The 17,272-nt window shown below is 40.2% G+C and overlaps 2 protein-coding genes across 2 annotated transcripts in view; both read right to left on the reverse strand.

The window, feature by feature from the left end:
- Window positions 1-7,393: 7,393 nt before the first annotated feature.
- On the reverse strand, window positions 7,394-8,684 carry cunh15orf61 (chromosome unknown C15orf61 homolog). The gene is made up of 2 exons (XM_036585697.1): window positions 7,802-8,684; window positions 7,394-7,696 (listed from the first exon to the last, which is right to left on the reverse strand). The coding sequence occupies exons 1-2, from the start codon at window positions 8,142-8,144 to the stop codon at window positions 7,569-7,571; spliced, it is 471 nt and encodes a 156-aa protein (XP_036441590.1). The 5' UTR covers window positions 8,145-8,684; the 3' UTR covers window positions 7,394-7,568.
- A 117-nt stretch (window positions 8,685-8,801) lies between these two features.
- iqch (IQ motif containing H) overlaps window positions 8,802-17,272 on the reverse strand; it is a 32,248-nt gene continuing 23,777 nt past the window's right edge. The window contains exons 17-21 of the mRNA XM_036585182.1: window positions 14,747-14,908; window positions 12,321-12,443; window positions 11,143-11,204; window positions 10,619-10,727; window positions 8,802-9,198 (exon numbers count right to left, since the gene is read on the reverse strand). Of these exons, the coding sequence (XP_036441075.1) occupies window positions 9,112-9,198; window positions 10,619-10,727; window positions 11,143-11,204; window positions 12,321-12,443; window positions 14,747-14,908 (543 nt within the window). The 3' untranslated portion in view covers window positions 8,802-9,111. The remainder of the gene's footprint in view (window positions 9,199-10,618; window positions 10,728-11,142; window positions 11,205-12,320; window positions 12,444-14,746; window positions 14,909-17,272) is intronic.

Consider the following 17,272-nt stretch of genomic DNA (forward strand, 5'->3'; position numbering starts at 1 on the left):
CTAATATGTGGCAGCTGAATGTACACTTTCTTAATCAAATGGACATTTTCTGTTGATTATTATTTCAGTAATTACATTCAGGTCAACAACAAAAAGAGCTGCAATAAATGCTTTGCAAACATCTACCAAGAAAACCAGTGAAATTCCTGGTTGGACTGTGGGGGGAACAGCAGTGGAAAAGGCCTTGACGCAGCATGAGCTAAGGCCTAGGCAGAGATGGATGATTTGGTCAGGTTAGAGGACCATGTCTCCCTAAAAATCCAAATCTGTGAAATCACCATCCCCCAACACACACCAAAAAAGACATATTGGAGCCCTACGGTTGTGATTTCCTTCTTGCTATGGATGCATAAATAAACATAGAAATAAATACACAGAGGACACAGGCTGTGAGTGGCTGGCCAAGTGGGGCAGCTGTTATTAAAAGGGCTATTTATCACTGTCACCCTGCCCAGGATTCATCGCTCTTTGCCCGCCAGCGTTGTCACTAGGCCGCACAGGAACAATGAGGCTCATCCAAGCAGTCCCAGCTACAATGGACATACACACACACACACACACATATATAGGAACGTACACACAGGAAGATCGGGCATATGGACCCCTTGACTTGACAGCCCTCAAAAACACAGGCTTGTATACACTCACTAACGGACATGTACTACTAAACATCCTCACAAACAGTCACAGTCCTGAAGAGTATATGGCAGTGATATAACGAAAAGATTCGGCAAACCTATGGCACACCTCCCCTCCTCCACACAATCACACCTTTCATTTTACGCACTGCTGCTTTATTGATTATGGCAACAATTACCCACTAATCTGTGCAGGCTGTATTAAGTGAATTCCCCCTTTGTTGGACAATAACTAAACAGGGCTGTTTCCCAAACACCATCGCTCAGCCTGAGGGGACAGGCCTGCGCAACTCCACGCTCATCATCATTAGCAGCCACAGATAGAGTCTTCTCCTCAATTAGTTTAGCCCTGCACAAGGACTGGGTGGAAACAAGGGCACCCGCACACACACGCAGATGACCAGCCATAGACCTCACATATGCCTTCATCTGCACAGATTCCAATGTGGGCGACTGAAATCAATGTTTCAGAAATACAGATATATCTACAGTGGCCCCAAAAAGTATTTGGACATACATATTAAATTCATTCTGTTAGGAAACAGAATGACAAATCAAGTGGTATTTATTTTAAACAGACCATTCCAAGACTGTATTTTTCTTTTCGGCCAAGTTTTCTTTCAAAAAGGCGGCTGGTGAGTTCAGATTGTTATTTCTTTGCAGGCTTCTGCAGGTTTGCATCCAGAATGCCTTTGTACACTTGTGAGTTCATGATCTCATCAGTGAACGCAAGCTCACTGACACCACTGTAATAAACAGAACAGCCCCAGACTTTCATGTTTGCACTTCTGTGATTTATAGAGTCTACAATCAGTTTGATGTTGTGCTAAATGTGTTTCTCTGAAATAAATACAGCTTTGTTAAACATTTTATTAAGTAACCTAAAGATCATTCATTAAAGTTTACCAATGGTTGAATAGTTAGTGTCCAAATTCTTTTGGGGGCCACTGCATATCTGTGAAAAATATCTGTATAATCAGCACCATACAGACAAAATACTTTATTCTGACAATACTACTATATAGTAATTTCAATATGCTTTGCAACATATTTAAAAACACAGTGGCAAATCCTTAATGTGGCTTTATGCAATATGGTTCATTTTAACCAAAATCATTTACATTTGTTAAACCACATGCCTTGATTCAGCCAAATACCCTCAGAAATTCATCTGGAACATCTGAAATTGGTCAGGACACTCAAACAACACAATAAAAAAACTTTGATTTGTTAAAGGCTTATTTGCATATTCCAGCCTTCTGCAATATCAAATATTGAAAAGGCCAATATCATGTTAATGACTGACAAACAATATATTGTGCGGCCTTTATCAGCACACCCTAAACCAAAGGTTGGAAACTCGGGTCCAAGAAGGCCAGGGTCTTGCATAGTTTGTTTTTTCTTGCTTAGTAGTTGCATTACAGCAGAGAAACCACCAAATTGTGCCAGAATTCATCCCTTAGTTTCCCAAGTATTGGGAATATGGTCTTGACAAAACCTAAGACCAAAGAAACTTCTCAAAATCCTCAGCTAAGATAGCCAATACCCAGAACTTTCACAGTGCTGCACATGGTACAGCGGCCAGAGAGGGGCAGGGTGACTGTCTGGGTCAGCATTGTCACAAGATCAGGTCTCAGCAAGTTCTGTTGACCTTCAGCGTCATGACCTACATCTCCTCTCTCCTTTAGCAGTCCGATCTGCTGTTCTAGCCCCCCTCCCAAGCTTAATCAAGTGCTTGCTTAACCAACTCGGGCCTCCTTAATTCCTATTAATTTAGCATAATAGCAATCCTCTCATCTGGAATTAACGACAGCCCAGCAGAAACCCCCCGGTCTCGGTGGAGCTGCAAACAGTCCAGACAGCACATTCCTGCTCCATTATGCTATGTATGTACATAGCAGTGTATAGATGAGAATGGTTAAAATTCATAACCCTCGCATAAGACCCCCATCAAATCTGCTCTACACCTGTATTGCATTTTTTTGCCTTCAATCAGCAGCTTTTGGAGCAGGGCACGTACGGCCGTCTTCCCATGAGGAGCAGAAAGCCATTACAGCAAGCCGGGGCTCATTTGCAGAAAGATTGGAGATCTAACGTCACATTTGAGGGGTGAAAAAAGGTATCACTGTGGAGGAACAGGAATGATTTATTCCACTTTTAGTTTTCAAAAGATTGTGCCTGACTGCTGGTGTTCTCAGACATTTCTTAGAGTATTTAAAGTGAGTAAGTGTTTCAGTGCTGAGCTTATGGTGACCAATACTTGTGCATGATACCTGCACTGAGCATGTGAATGAAAAGAAACACACACACAAACCCATTTCTGAGGCATGAAAATAATGCCCAGTGCTTTGACTTGTAGCCTTTGTTAGATGCTGTTGACCCCCCAAGGGAGAGATTGTGACCTTACAAACATCAGCTGCTTGAACTCTGTTGACCCCTGAGGACTCTTTTGACACACCTTTTAGAGAGCCTCAACATAAAGCTTTTGAATCATTGGAAAGTGGCTGAATTAGAGCTTCACAGACATCAGTTCTATCAGTGCACGTGAAAGACAGCAGACAAACAATACCAGATGTAACATGTCAACAAAGCACTGTGTATGTACACTGCGTGCAAAGAATGAATTATAGATCAACTTGAGAAATAGTGACCATTAAGAACTGTTCACTTTCATATAAGCAAAGCCGAAAGCTACCATACCAGCGCTCTCTACGTGGCTAGGCTCCCTATGAAGCATGAACAGCAGTGTGAAATTCAATGGTAAGCACAAAGAATTCTAAAATAAATAATTATTTCAGAATATTCTTATTATGCTTTATGAAAAACAGATTAAATGCAGCCTGTGGCGACAGGAGCATCAGTACAAGCTGGCAGGGGGTAAAAGACAACCTAGAGGGGGAGGCAGAGGGTGGCTTCTGCTTTTTAATGACCCGAAACTTTAAATACTGCATAATATATAACAAAAATGGATACTTCATTTAACTCTCACAATAACTCACAGAGAGACCATTAGAATCCATTACTCTTAATGTCAACACTGTAAGCAGTAAATATGGATGAAGAGAACATGATATGAGCACCAAGGGAGACGTGAAAAAACCAAGCCATAATCAACTAGCACAGAGACAGAAAACAATGCACTAAGCTAAATGTTCAAAATGACTGGAAGAGAAATTAACAGAAATCTGGAAGCACCAAAAGCAGTGTAGGAAATAAATCCAGAGTGTGGACATACCAGTACCACATTCACAACATCCAAAAATATTAGTAAAGCCAAAGCCACTAGTGTGAGGTTTTCTTCAACAGAGAACATACTTTTGCATATACTGGGGAAAAAAAAACATAGAAGGCCACATCTGATGTTTTTGAACTTAAATAAATAAATTAATTAAAAAATGGTCTCCAATTGGTGTCAAATGATGTCAAAATAATTGTTTGTGGTAATCGACTACATGCTACATATAGATATTAGGTTGAAAAACCTGAGATATTAAGTCAATTCCTAAATTTAGCTCCAGGTAAAACACTAAAAAGACTGCCATACAGGAGAAGCTTGTAAAAGGGATGCTTTTCGTCGACCTGTACCCCAGCCCACTCCCAATCCCAAGCATATACCTTCACCTGTAGCCGTGGCAACCCCGGTTGGCACAGTAGGCATGCTGTCTCTCAGCTGGCCTTTCCACTAGACAAAAAGGAAAAAATGCACAGAGGATAATAAAAAAGAAAGAAATATAGAGCCACTTGTCATCCCTAGCAATCTGCTTAGTAATGAGAAGGCTTTCCCCCTGGGTGAAAAGATCTGCTATAATAGATTTTTAATGGCTTTTCCCCTCTCCACAAGAACCACTTCCAGCACCCAATAGCAAGTGGGAAAAAAAATCAAGTAATTCCAGCCTCAATGGTGTGAGGTCAGCAATTATAATCCATTGAAATCACTAAAGCTTTTAACTGTTGCAATAAATCTATTTTCCGGCACTATTTTTCATCTTTTCTTCCAGTGATTGTCACACTAACATGGTAAAAGGAGAAAAATCTCAATCAACATGCACCTCATTATGAATTTACAAACCACTAGGAAAAAAGCACACTGTGATATTGAGAGCCAGACTGAAATCGTAGGCTATTATTTGCCAGTGCTACATTAAGTAGCTGGTTCATAGTTTTTGATTTACTACTAAGGTGTGGTAAGATTATGAAGACCACATAGCAGTACCAATCTAGGCCTGATAATGCTTCTGAAATCCAAAGTTTTGAAAAAGTTTACCACCACAGATAATAACTGAATGACTTCAAACTTCCACTCCTCTGTAGACACAGACAGCAGGGCATTACTGAGAGGAGCTTGTACAGCTTTAATATCTTATTATAAAGTGCTGACTGCCAATTCTGCTTCATTAGTGTTGGGAATATGACCTAAACTTTATAAGCAAAATGGCACCAGCCAAAAACTGATTCATAATGTAACACAGTGAGACAAATCTGCAATTAATATGCTGTCAAACAAGCGATATTCTGGAGAACGCCTTCATGAATGTGATTCAGAGGGCCATAATTGCTTACCTTGGCCAGCTGCCTTCATATATTTGATGAATTTTCTCATATATATGTCTTTACTACACAAGTCCAAATCTAATCCTGTTTTTCTTACCACCTCTGTTGAAAAGATATCATGGAGATGACTTTTTACTGCTAGCAGATGTCACAGATCGCAATGCAGTTGATGTACCCCTGCTGTTAGAGCAGCCTGTGAGACACAGGGGCCTGTGGTTGGTCTGGGAGCTCTATGATAACCTCCATAGAGCTAGCTGCAGGGGTTATTCATACAATAATTGTTTCTGCCAAACCCATACATCTCCATGTCACACCAAAATTAATGTGATTTTTCCTGCTAAATAATAGATTGTGTGTCACCGATGCTGAAGTCCTGCACACAGCCACTACCTTAATGTGTCTCAAGGGCCACAGAGGGTTTTTTGTTTCTATTACAAACAGCCCCAGCTTTTAAATTACTGTAGTTTCAATTAGTTACCTAAGATGTAAACAGCATTCAAGTATTTAAAGACTTCACCTTGCCCTTTTTTATTATCATGTGATTGAACTTGCTAATACAAGTGCTTAATCCTTCGTTGATTAGTACTTTATATTTAGACAGGGTAATTTGGTCCTTCAATTACAGGCACAAGTCTTGATTGCATTGTCCTTAAAACAAGGCATTGATCCTTCAACATGGCACCGCTAAATTTTTCCGTTAATTTAAAGCAGCCAATTTGCTGCTCTGTTATCCTAGAGAGCTGACCAGGGTGAGGTGTAATAGTAAGCACCTGCTCAGGTTAACGCACCCTCCAGCAGCTCGGCTTTGGCCTCCCAGCGCCTGGCTGAAACGCAGGTACGCTGTGATCACAGCCTCTTCGGCTTGGGTTACACACAGCTCACGCCACCCTTTGAAAGCCACAAGAGAAATAAAGCCCTGGCCTGTTATTGCCCTGGGCTGCAACTCATCCTGCCACCGAGCTACAGTATCAGTGCCGAGGGCCAGGGTCAAAGGGTCAACGAGGAATTAAGACATGGTGGCCTGAGCATTCCCCACGCAGAGATGCCGTGTCAGATAGTGGCTCACAGATGAAAAGCAAGAGCTTTCCATCCTAGCTGATACCACTGATCAGATATCACTGAGTGCCTAAATGACTTCCATTAAGATCTTTTATTCTCACTAAGGATGACATGATCAAGATGCTGTCTAGATGTGCTTGGTGTCAAGAGCAACAGTAAACAGATAATGTGATGTATGCTGAGAAACACAAAGCCAATAGAATATTTAAAAGTCACTCTACCAGATAACAAAATTTATCGTCCCTTCAATATGTAGGCCGCATAGTGCCATAAAATGAAGGATGTATTGTATTTTTACATTTCCAATACTGACTTCAGTATTTTACTTTGAAATTTGCAATTAGTTGTAATAGAGCCATTAGCGCTTCACAATAAAGACTACTCTATTTAGTTCTAATTGTATTCAGAAGCAGCACAGGAAGAAACAGCAGAGAAAAAGACTGAGCCATCATAAGTGAGCAATGGCCCTGTAAATCAGTCCTGTCCCTCAAAATTACCCCATGCTAAAAGAAAGGGCCACAGGGTCCATTGATTTGCATGTAATACATGAAATTATTATTTTAGCCTAATTGTTACTAAGAGAGGAGGCAGCGAGGCCAGGAAATCAAGGCCTCTGATAAATGTGCTCAGCAGAACGCTTTGAGAGGCGGAGAGAATCAATATGGCAGTTTGTCAAACTCAATCTCAGAGGGAATGCGAGGCTTAGATTCTGCAGTATAGAGCCAGGGCTGCGTCAAGTCAGCAGGGCACATTATCAGAAATCAAAGGGCCCGAGCGTGACTGAGGGAGGGGCTGGGTGGGGAGACTAAGCGAAGGCCACACTTACTCCATGGTAATTAAAAACCATTTTATCAAGCCTGTCCTCTCAACAATCCCTCTTGCTTTCTATTGACAATATGCTGGGTAGAGTGAGCACTAATTTGACTTTAAATAAATGAACTGAAGGTATTTAAAATTCTGCATTAGCAAGGGAGGAGAACAAAAACAGAAGAACAAGCAGATTGCAGCACCTGTGTGCAAATTCACTATACATCAAGTGCACATAAGCTTCTGTTTCTTTTTTTTTTTCAAACAATAAAGTAGTAGTCCCAAGGTAATTAGTTAAGAATGCCTTTATCGAAAACATGAAAGCCGACCTATCAAAGTTGAAAAGAAAATAGCTTTATTACAGAATTTTAAGCCCTCAAACAGAATAGCATTGTTGTGTGAACTTGTACAACAAAAAATACTCTGATCTGCATAATAATGATACATGTAAGCCATTCATTTTCATTTTGAAGTACCAGTTGGGTAGAGTAATGACAATGATGCAAACTGCCCTTAGTACTGAGCCCCTTCTACCTCCTTATATGCAAAATAAACAGTGACGGGGCCAGCCGAAGTTTGCACAGTTTCTGTTACCCGAACGACCATCCAAGAGCCGAGGCCGTATGCCAGACATGGAAAACCTACAAACAAGAAGTTCAAAGAGAGGATGAGAAACTCAGTTATGTGCATTCATGCAGTGCTCACTTTATATCTGTTCTGGTGCGCAGAGTATTATCTGAACTGACCTAGGTTGATAACTTTCAGTGCACCGAAGAATGTGTTCTCAAAGTCCAGGCTCTGTGGAGGTGCTTTGGTGCAGTGGTACTTGATGAAGGGAAAGGCTCCCGTCCTGAGGATGTGGTAGTTGGCACCCTGTACCTTCCAGTTGAAGTTGGACAAGCCAAACTGGTCATTCACTACAGCGCTGTAACGCACACAGAACGAGGTCCAGGGTGGGAGTCTGCGCTGGGTGAGGTGGCACGTTAGCACTTCTGAGGCAGGTGGACGGGGACGTTTATTCCGAAACGTGCTCGGGAAAAGCACAAGCTTCAAAAAACCGCTGTGAATTCTCCGCAGAATTTCTTTCATTGCTTGAACCGTTCAAAAGCAACGAGGTCTTCATACACGTGTAAAAGCTGCTAGTGCGCAAATCACAGTGTTTTCCCCAGAGTTAACCTTAACGTTATATAACAGAGAGCTGAATGTAACGAGTCATGTTAAAGAAGTCTGCTGCAAACTTCTTCGAGTAAAACTGAAGAGCACAGAGGTACGAGGCACGGAGGGAGACTTTTAAACCCAAAATACATCCCACTAATGCAAAGCAACGCTAATTAACTTACTGCTTATGGCTTCAGAGTAGAGGCATTCCTGTCAGAAAGGTAGCTAATAGGTTAGCTTACTTGGTTAGCGCGGCCGGATAGCTAACCGCTAGTAAATGCTTCGTGCACACGCAGCTCATAAACGAGTTATTTCACCTATGTACCTGCATTAGCCAAATGCACCGACAACTTATTTAACCTTATTTTCTAAATTTTTCATAAACGCGGAGAAAAGAGTTTAATATCACGCTAAGGCTTGAGCTAACCTTCAGCGGTACAGTCTGTCTGATATCCGACTAGAAACAGCAGACTCTTGTTGGTTCCTGTTTTAATTCATTTGGATGCACGCCAAATCAATCATTGCTGAGGGGGACAGATATTATACTATTTTCATACTCGCTCACATTTAATAATAACGTTCTAACAAATCGATTAAAACTAACTACTGCTAAAAACTGCTAATTCTAACTGTACCTAACGTTTCTCCTTTCCTTAAAGTTGCTTGAGCTTTATGTTTCAGCTACTCATGGTTGAAACTCGCTGAAACTTTCCCACTGCTGAGAAAATAAACCACAATACAAATAAACAGAATCTGAGTTAAGTGTTTTTTTTTAATATTATATATAACAGCTATAACAGAGACCTAAAATAATAGTAATGGTGTATATGCCATCATAATTGGAAGTATAATAATATGACCAGTTATGCTGTTGGAATATAGGGAATAAAAGTCTATTCTACTCAGATTTCTCCTCTTCTTTGTGTTCTTTGACAGAGTTCTGTACTGTCACACCCACCACCTTCTCGATATTCTTTATCAGGTCCTGTCAAAAGCAGAATAAAGTATAGATATTAACTAACATAAAGGAATGTGTGGAAATCTGAAACCACCTTTCATTTTTTACTTCGAGTCAAAATGGCCATTAAGTACAAGTTATTCATTTTTCAGCATCAGAAAAAAACAGATAACACATATATAACAGAAAATTCCATGTAAGTCTCAACATCTAATATAACACATTCACATTTACATTTACAGCATTTAGCAGACGCTCTAATCTGAAAAAAGATATAATATAATATAATATAATATCAGACTTTTCAAACATATTTAGGGTGTCCATGCTTTGCCTTCATAACAGCTTGCATTCTTTTGGGGAGAAATCTGCTGGGATATTTTTCCACAGCTCCAAAGTTCAGTCTTAGAAGTTGGTTGCATTTTATGGTTCACAAAAACAGTTACAAATTTAGACTCGTTAGTCTACAAGCCATTACTCCACAACAAACGTAAAGGGTGGACAAACACTCATAGATTTGATATTATACTTAATGTTTTAACTTTTGTGTAATTTTCTGTTTGTTGTAAGCTTTTGTGTAATGTCTCCTTTTTTCCGATTCTAAAAATGAATAACTTGTACTTGATGGCTGTTTCGACTGGAAATGAAATAAACCAAAGGGGGTGTCTGACTTTTGCGCAGAACTGTATAGTAATTAAAATTATAGTGCAGTTTTTAAAATTATCTCTATGTTTTAAATTAAGATATACTTACTATCACATAGGCATTTTTTGGCTAGAATATGTAATATAACCAGTCACATGTATGAATGGAGACCAAAACAACATGCATATGTAATGTGTGATATACATTCCTAATATGCAGAGTAATATACAAAGACTCTTCTGCAGGTATCAGGTTAAATATGTCACAGTCAGCAATCAGCAATAATGCCTATTAATGCTTATATTTAAAACTTAAAGCTGAAAAAAAGTCTGTATAATGTGCTGTGCTGCTTTTTCAGCAAAGACTAGTCATGTTGTTTATCATGATGCATAAAAGACATGTTTCCTCTACAGGTTCCTGTCCACTTGCATTTGAAGAACAGCTCTAAAAGCAATATTGTAAAGTAGAGCAACTTCAAGTTCCCCACTCATTGTTCCCAAGGCTATGAAAGAGTGTAGTTATTATCTCATATTGTGTTATTCAGTCTAAACATTTGGGCTGATTGAGAGTAAAAACATTTCCAAGGCCATGTAATTCAGTTCACATAGTTGTTTTTTCTCTCAAAATCTTTGTGATGTACCAAACAGACAAAGATGCTTCCATGTCAAGACCATGGGCTCAATAAAGAACAGTACTTAATGGATGTCTAAAGTATAGAGGATGTCGTTAACAGGTTCCTTGTTCAGGAATGATGTACAAGTCAATAAAAAATTTAACAATCATTAGTTCATTAACAGCATACCTTGAAATTGGTCTCTCCTTGCATATTTGGGGCTGATATTTCTTGATGAATGATGGACAGGTTGCGAGCAAAGGTCAGCAGCGCTCCCTGGAGATCTGGCGAGATTGTTCTGTTAACGAGACACGGAGACAAACGAGCTTACTAATGATCCCCTTCCACCGCCATGAAAGGCAAAACCAGAAACAAAACAATCACCTTGCTTGACTGCTGGGGCTGTTGGGAGCTTAATGAGAGCTCTCAGCCTTAAAGAGGGCTGTTGTCTTCAGGGAGAGAAGCGGAAAGGAAGCAGGGCTTCAGCGGTTAGCCATAGGATTGAGGTGATGGATGCCTTTAATTCTGCTCAGCAGTATGTCGTGAGCCGACACTTTTCAGTGTAGGTATTTGCGGTGTATGGGTTAAATGGCAAACAGGCTTTACAGAGTGTGCTCACAGTTGTGTATATGTACAGTGTATGGTAGGAAGGAATAGAGAAAAAGGAAAGAGGAAGATGAAGGGAGTGTGTCTGTACGTTTACAGAAACTTACGCCATGCCAAGGCTGGTCCTCTTCACACTGTCATGGAGGGCGAACACAGAGCCTTGTCTTTCCTAGAATTCAAGATATCAGTGAGTGAACACTGTCATGCAGTATGAAAGTCTTTGAATGGTGCAAACAGATATGTCATGAGCCAATGTGCCAGTCCCGTGGATATATCTTTATTCTGAGAATTGGTGTCAGGCTTGTGTGTCTCTTTTTGCTAAGCTGACAGTCACAGCCTGCTTACTTTTATTATAGCTAGGGATGAATGGTGATATTGGAACCTTACCAGTATCATCAGATATTTGTTTAGACAACAAATACTGGCATTGGACAGATGTTTAGATTTGACTTATATTTTAAATCAATATTTTTTGATGTATTTGTTGTACTTTGGAAGAGCATAATGTTTAAGCACTGCTGAGTAACTGCGCTGAGATATCAGCATTTTACTGCATTTGTAACCTTATCTGTAATGCTACTCTAGGTGGATCCACAATTTCTACATTATATAAACGTTTATGCATCAGCCTCGACCTTTCATGTACATGAAAGATTTTGGCATCTGCCCACACTTCCCATATTGTTGCACCCTAATTACAGCAATAAAGACCGCACTGGTTAATGACCACATCATTGTAGTTAAAATAACAAAATATATCCAAATACAAATATATCCAAACCTGACACTATATATTGTTTTATCTAAGCTTCTGTGAGTTTCTGCTGTTATCAATCGTATCTCACAATAACACGCAAATATTGCATTTTGTAGCCATATGTCTGTGATGTTTGAGATTCCAGGATAGTGCTAGTATTCAATAAATAGTACAAGGTAAGACTTTACTTGAACCCTGTCTAACACTGACAATATCATGCATGTCACGACAGATGTCATGAGGTGTCAAGACAGATTTTGTTCAGTAATACAGTATAACCATGTTACCATTGTCAGTAATTGACAGATGCTGTAGTTTTTGATGACATGACAGCTTGTGCTAATTTTTGCTGAGTGTTCTAGTTAGCTGTCATGACCACCCAGTAATGTTAACATAACACTGTTATATCTCTGAATAAAATCTGTCATGACAACTCATGACAGCACATGACATCTGTAATGACATGTTTATGGCGTGTGTCGATGTAGCAGGGTTGAAGTAAAGTGTTACAGAGTAAGAAGGTTTTACCTTGATGTCAAAGCCTATGCCCTGTGCCTTGCACATCTGGAAGAATACACTGTAGCGGACCATGGAAAGGTTTGTATGAAGGAGTTGGCTGCTCATCACTGCAAAACGGGTGGTCACCGACGCCTGCCGAGAGGACAGAGAGTCATAGCATCAAGTTATTGCTGCAAATAAATGCAAATAAAACAATATACAGCTACAAAGGGTATCAGAAAATACACACATCTGCAGGAGGTAATCTAATTGCACTGGGTATTTACTACAATATAACAAGGCGGGATGACTGAGACAGGTCCAAAAGTGTCAGCATTTTACTGGAATGGATTAATAGATTTTGTTTTGTGTCATTTCCTTTTCAAGCAAGTACAAAAAGTCTATCTATTTTGTTGCTGATACATCTACATGATCAGTGGAGTGACTTGGGGCCTTGTGTGAGTGCAGTAAACAGATACACTGTCTACACAAAGCGACGTAACAGAGGCTCCAACCCCCACGAACGGATGGTGTTTGTCTCTCAGTAGCTGCACAGGACATTTGGGAGAGCAAGTCCTGGATTGTTAGGTTAGACCACAATAGAGGACAGAGAGGTGTCCTCTGCAAGCCAGCCACGCTCACAGCAAGAGCAGCTAAAGGATGTGTCTGAAAGCATGCTACGAGAGCTGATTAGTTGAGAGTGGCAGGACTCTGAGGACTCAGAGCAGACATGAGGCATATTCTCCATGACAGAGGTAAGACAGGAGCAGCACAGCCCCATCGCACTCTGGAGAGGCTGAGTGATTCTCTCTGATAGAGCTGCGCTTTGAGCTGTCAAAGGCACTGTCCTTGCCCAACAATAAAAAGCCTCTCCAGCGGGGACTTAATTGTGTTTGTAATATTCAAGCCTGAAATGATGGCCACAGCTAGAGCCATTAAGGAAAAGCGGGGCCAGTGATACATTGCAATGCTGAACCACACACACACACACACACTAAATGAATGTTTGATAAAATAATACAAGTCGCAGATTAACAAGCGTAAACTGGAGTTTGCCGCTAATAAAGGAAGTCTATTGTTTAGGGGGCCAGCATCAGGTTGATGAGGTGCTCAGGCATGCATACACATGCATAATGAATGTGGTATGAATTATTAATGGGTTGATTATTTAGGCTCATCTATCAAAATGATAATGAATTCAGCATCTAAACACCAATCAGGTCCGAAGCGTAATTACAGTGTTTAGTTGTATTTAACAAAAATAAAACAACAAACCCTTGGCTGATCAATCTTTATAAATATGGTGATATATCGAGATAATATCCTGTTGAGAGGACTGTTATTGCTCTCCAGTCCACTCACTGGCAACAGATGCTGGATAATGACATTCTTGTGCTACACAGTTGCATTTAACAATCCAAATAGCTTAGTGGTGTATAGTATTCCCTGATTTTAACCATGTTAAGGTACTGTGTACTCAGACCACTTGAGAACAAAGATGCAGGAGCTGAAAAGATTTTCAAATGTAATGATTTGTCTACACAAACAAAGGCCAGAACTGTCCAGGCTTTGGTCTTTTCTGTGGATCTTTATGGAAGCTGGACAATAAAAAAGCAGGACAGGAAAAATATTGAGGACTTCGAACTTGATGACCTTTGAGAGAATCTTGGTTAAGAAACCACACACATCAAGCCTTACATCCCACTTGAAGCCCAGATAACTAAACTGAAGCTCTTCTATTTGGGCATATTATGCAAAGAACCAGTTCATTGGAAAAGACAATAATGCTTGGAACAGCTGAAGGTAAATTAAAGGTAAAAGAGGAAGGCATTGACCAGCAACAAGATGGATGGACACAATAAGAGATATCATGAACAAGCCATTAAGAAGGCTGAAGACACAAACAGAAGACAGGTCATTCTGGAGAAAAAACAATATGGTCGCCAGAGGTTATAACCCACTTGACAGCACTTATAATAATAATAATAATAATAATAATAATAATTTTTAAATGTTTATTTTGGCTGATCTGTGTTGCAATTTTAAGGGCACTTGCACTGTATTTGGATGCTGCTGCTACGCCTATACTACATTGTTATGTATGACGGTTTCCTCTTACTTTGTGTGTAGCACTTTATTTGATTCATGTCAGTTAAATAGGAAACTGAGTTTTTATTCATGAATTATAAGTGTAGTTTGGCACATGAAAAAACAATGTAATGTCATTAAATTCTTCACCTACAATGTGAATGTAGTTACAATGTGAATACAAAATGCAAGCCTAAATCATCACGAACTTGTTTATGGGGTTTCTGATACTGTGTGAGAGAATACCATGCATAAAAATGGACAAAGGTACACATATAGTTAAAACAATACAGTAAAGCCTGGATTTTGTCCAAACTTTTGTCCATTTCAGAATATAATGTAGGAGTGTAGTAGTATAGTAATACCGCTTTAGGCGCCTTCTGGCGTGCAGTGGGCTTGTTGGATCTGACCGGAGGAGGGACTTCTAGGCGTCCGGTGCGGCAGCTCAGTGTTCCACCAGTCATAAGCAGCATCAGCTGGGTCATGGCCAGCTGATTACTGTAGCCGATGTCCAGATCAACAGCCCACACCTAGACCCAAACATACACACTGACAGTTTACTCTTTTAGCATTCCAACCACATTGGCACTGCAAGTAATTTCAACTTCATTTGGCTGCGCCTACACAGAAATGGGTTTTTCATCGCAGGAATCTTAATAAAAACAAAACAGTGATAACACTGTTTTAGAGTGGTACACTTTCAGAAAGATAAGTACATTTAAATTTAAATAAATTAAGTTCACCAGTATACGGAGTCTCAGCCATGATACCAAAGCTGAGCACTACAGCATTACAGTTCATTTATGCATTAGTGCATGCATGTGAGTGTAGGTGGGAGAAAGAGAGAGAGAGAGAGAGAGAGAGAGAGAGAGAGTCTGGCCCGAGCCTGCATAACAGTGTGTCTAGAGCCTGACGGGCTACTCTCTCCACATCTGTATGGTTAATGGCGTCATTATAAGGATATTAAGGGGTCAAGCCCCGTTGTGGCCTTATGCTTAAACAGGGCTAATTTTCCTGATAATAATCTAATAGCTGTGCCCCTCTTCAAACACTGGGAAATAAATCACCAGTGAAAGAGTTGTTAATAACTAAGTGGCAGTTGGCAGCCTCTCCCGCCATCTCTATTTGTCAAGCTAAACGCTCCTGCCAGGGAATGCAAATGGCGGCCCGGCTCCTGAACTCGGCCTCCGACGCCTTTAATCGGGGCTCGCTGGAGCTGGGCCACATTTTATTACTGCACCAGACCTCTCCTTCCGTGTGGTTAAATCCATCCTAAACCACTTGGTTATTACCGATATATCCTGTGTGCCAGTTTTTAGAGTGGAATGTTTAAAAAATATCTGTTCTTGTGTGTTTTCTTTTCTAATGGCTGTGTCATGAATTGTGTTGTATTATTTGTCTTAAATACTAGTTCTCTTAACGCATTATACTTCACAGAGGTAAAAATATCTGATAATGAGGCTTACACACATCAATTTTATACTGATTACATCTAAATTGGAAATATGGACACTAACGGATTAACAGTTTTTCAAAGAAATCTGCTGGGATATTTTTCCACACCTCCGAAGTTTACTCTCGCCAGTTGGTTTCATTTTCTTTTTCTTATGATTTTAGTAATCCCAAACACTTGTCTTCTCGCAGTGGAAAGATGGACAGAAACACTTGTGTATTTTTTAAAATCTGAAACAAAAGTGGAACTTGATGTTCTCCTCTCTCTCCAAGATGAAAGCTTGAAGTACTGTTCATCTGATGAGGACAGTTTTGGTGGTCTACAACACCTTGTACGGTTGTTAGGAGCCCTATTTTTGTTTTTCACTTTTAACCACTCTATGCCTTTATTACAGCTTCCATTCTTTTTGGGAAACGTGCTTTCAGTTTTTCAAAGAAATCTGCATGGATAGTTTTTTGCTTCTCACGATCCAGGTGATTCCAAACACCATCAGTGATGATGACATCGGGGTGGAAAGTCCATTGTTCTGAATGTCTTGAAGCACTTAAATCAAACAAATTAAATAAAAACAGTTCTCCACTGTCTGCCAGAATAGCTGCACTGCAGCTCAGTAAATTGGTCAATAAAAAGCAAAATGTAACAATATCAAGATTAAGATCCATGTCCAGCACTCAGTCTAGCGGTGAGCACAGGACTGGAGGAAGCAAGTAAGCTCAAAGGAAGGGGCCGGGTTTTGTTCCGAATCGATCCAGGCATGTTTCCTGTCTACAGTTAATACCAGGGTTTGTGTGATGGGCCAGGCTCCAGAGAGCCATTTAGCCAGTCTCTAAGAATCACCCGGGCCTGCCTCATTGTCAGCCTCCACAAAGGCGTCTGATATATACGCCCGGATTGTACCTGTTTTCTATGGCCCCTTTGCTTTCATTAAAAGCTGCAATCCTGCAGCTGAGCCTCCCCCTACACACAATGTGAGGCAGGCCTACAAGGGCAAACACATGCGACCCCCCTCCTCCACCTCCCTTTAAAAAAATACAGCAGCTTTTAGCAACAGGTTTGAATGTAAATTGATGTTCGAATAGAGACAGGTTTGCTCTGGTCTGGCTTTACTGTCTGCTTGCATGTTGGGAAAGATGAGATACAATGCCCATAATTCAATGTCTGAATTCCTTTTGCAAACTGTGCATTATCAACAAGACGCAGAGAATGAAATTTATTTCAGGCATTTCTACTGTATAATGATGGTGTTCAGTCTCACTGGATCAGATAGTAGAGTGATACAGATAACAGAGTAAATTCTCCCAATTTTATCGAGAATGAATTTAGCTAAAGAGACAATTATTAAACAGTTAAGAAACATTCATTTTCAAAAGCTCAGATGTTTCTGAATGTTCTAACAGCCCTGAAAGCTTTAAAATACACAGCAGAACAATGTAGAAGAGAA

Source organism: Colossoma macropomum, unplaced genomic scaffold (assembly GCF_904425465.1).
Source record: "Colossoma macropomum unplaced genomic scaffold, Colossoma_macropomum, whole genome shotgun sequence".
In the NCBI taxonomy this organism is placed as follows: domain Eukaryota; kingdom Metazoa; phylum Chordata; class Actinopteri; order Characiformes; family Serrasalmidae; genus Colossoma; species Colossoma macropomum.

What these genes read in the sequence shown, in the direction of transcription:
- cunh15orf61 (XM_036585697.1), bottom strand. Translation starts at nt 8,144, where the DNA reads ATGAAAGAAATTCTGCGGAGAATTCACAGCGGTTTTTTGAAGCTTGTG. An exon ending in ACTGAAAGTTATCAACCTAG is followed by an intron (nt 7,697 to 7,801) that starts GTCAGTTCAGAT and finishes TCTTGTTTGTAG; the next exon opens with GTTTTCCATGTCTGGCATAC.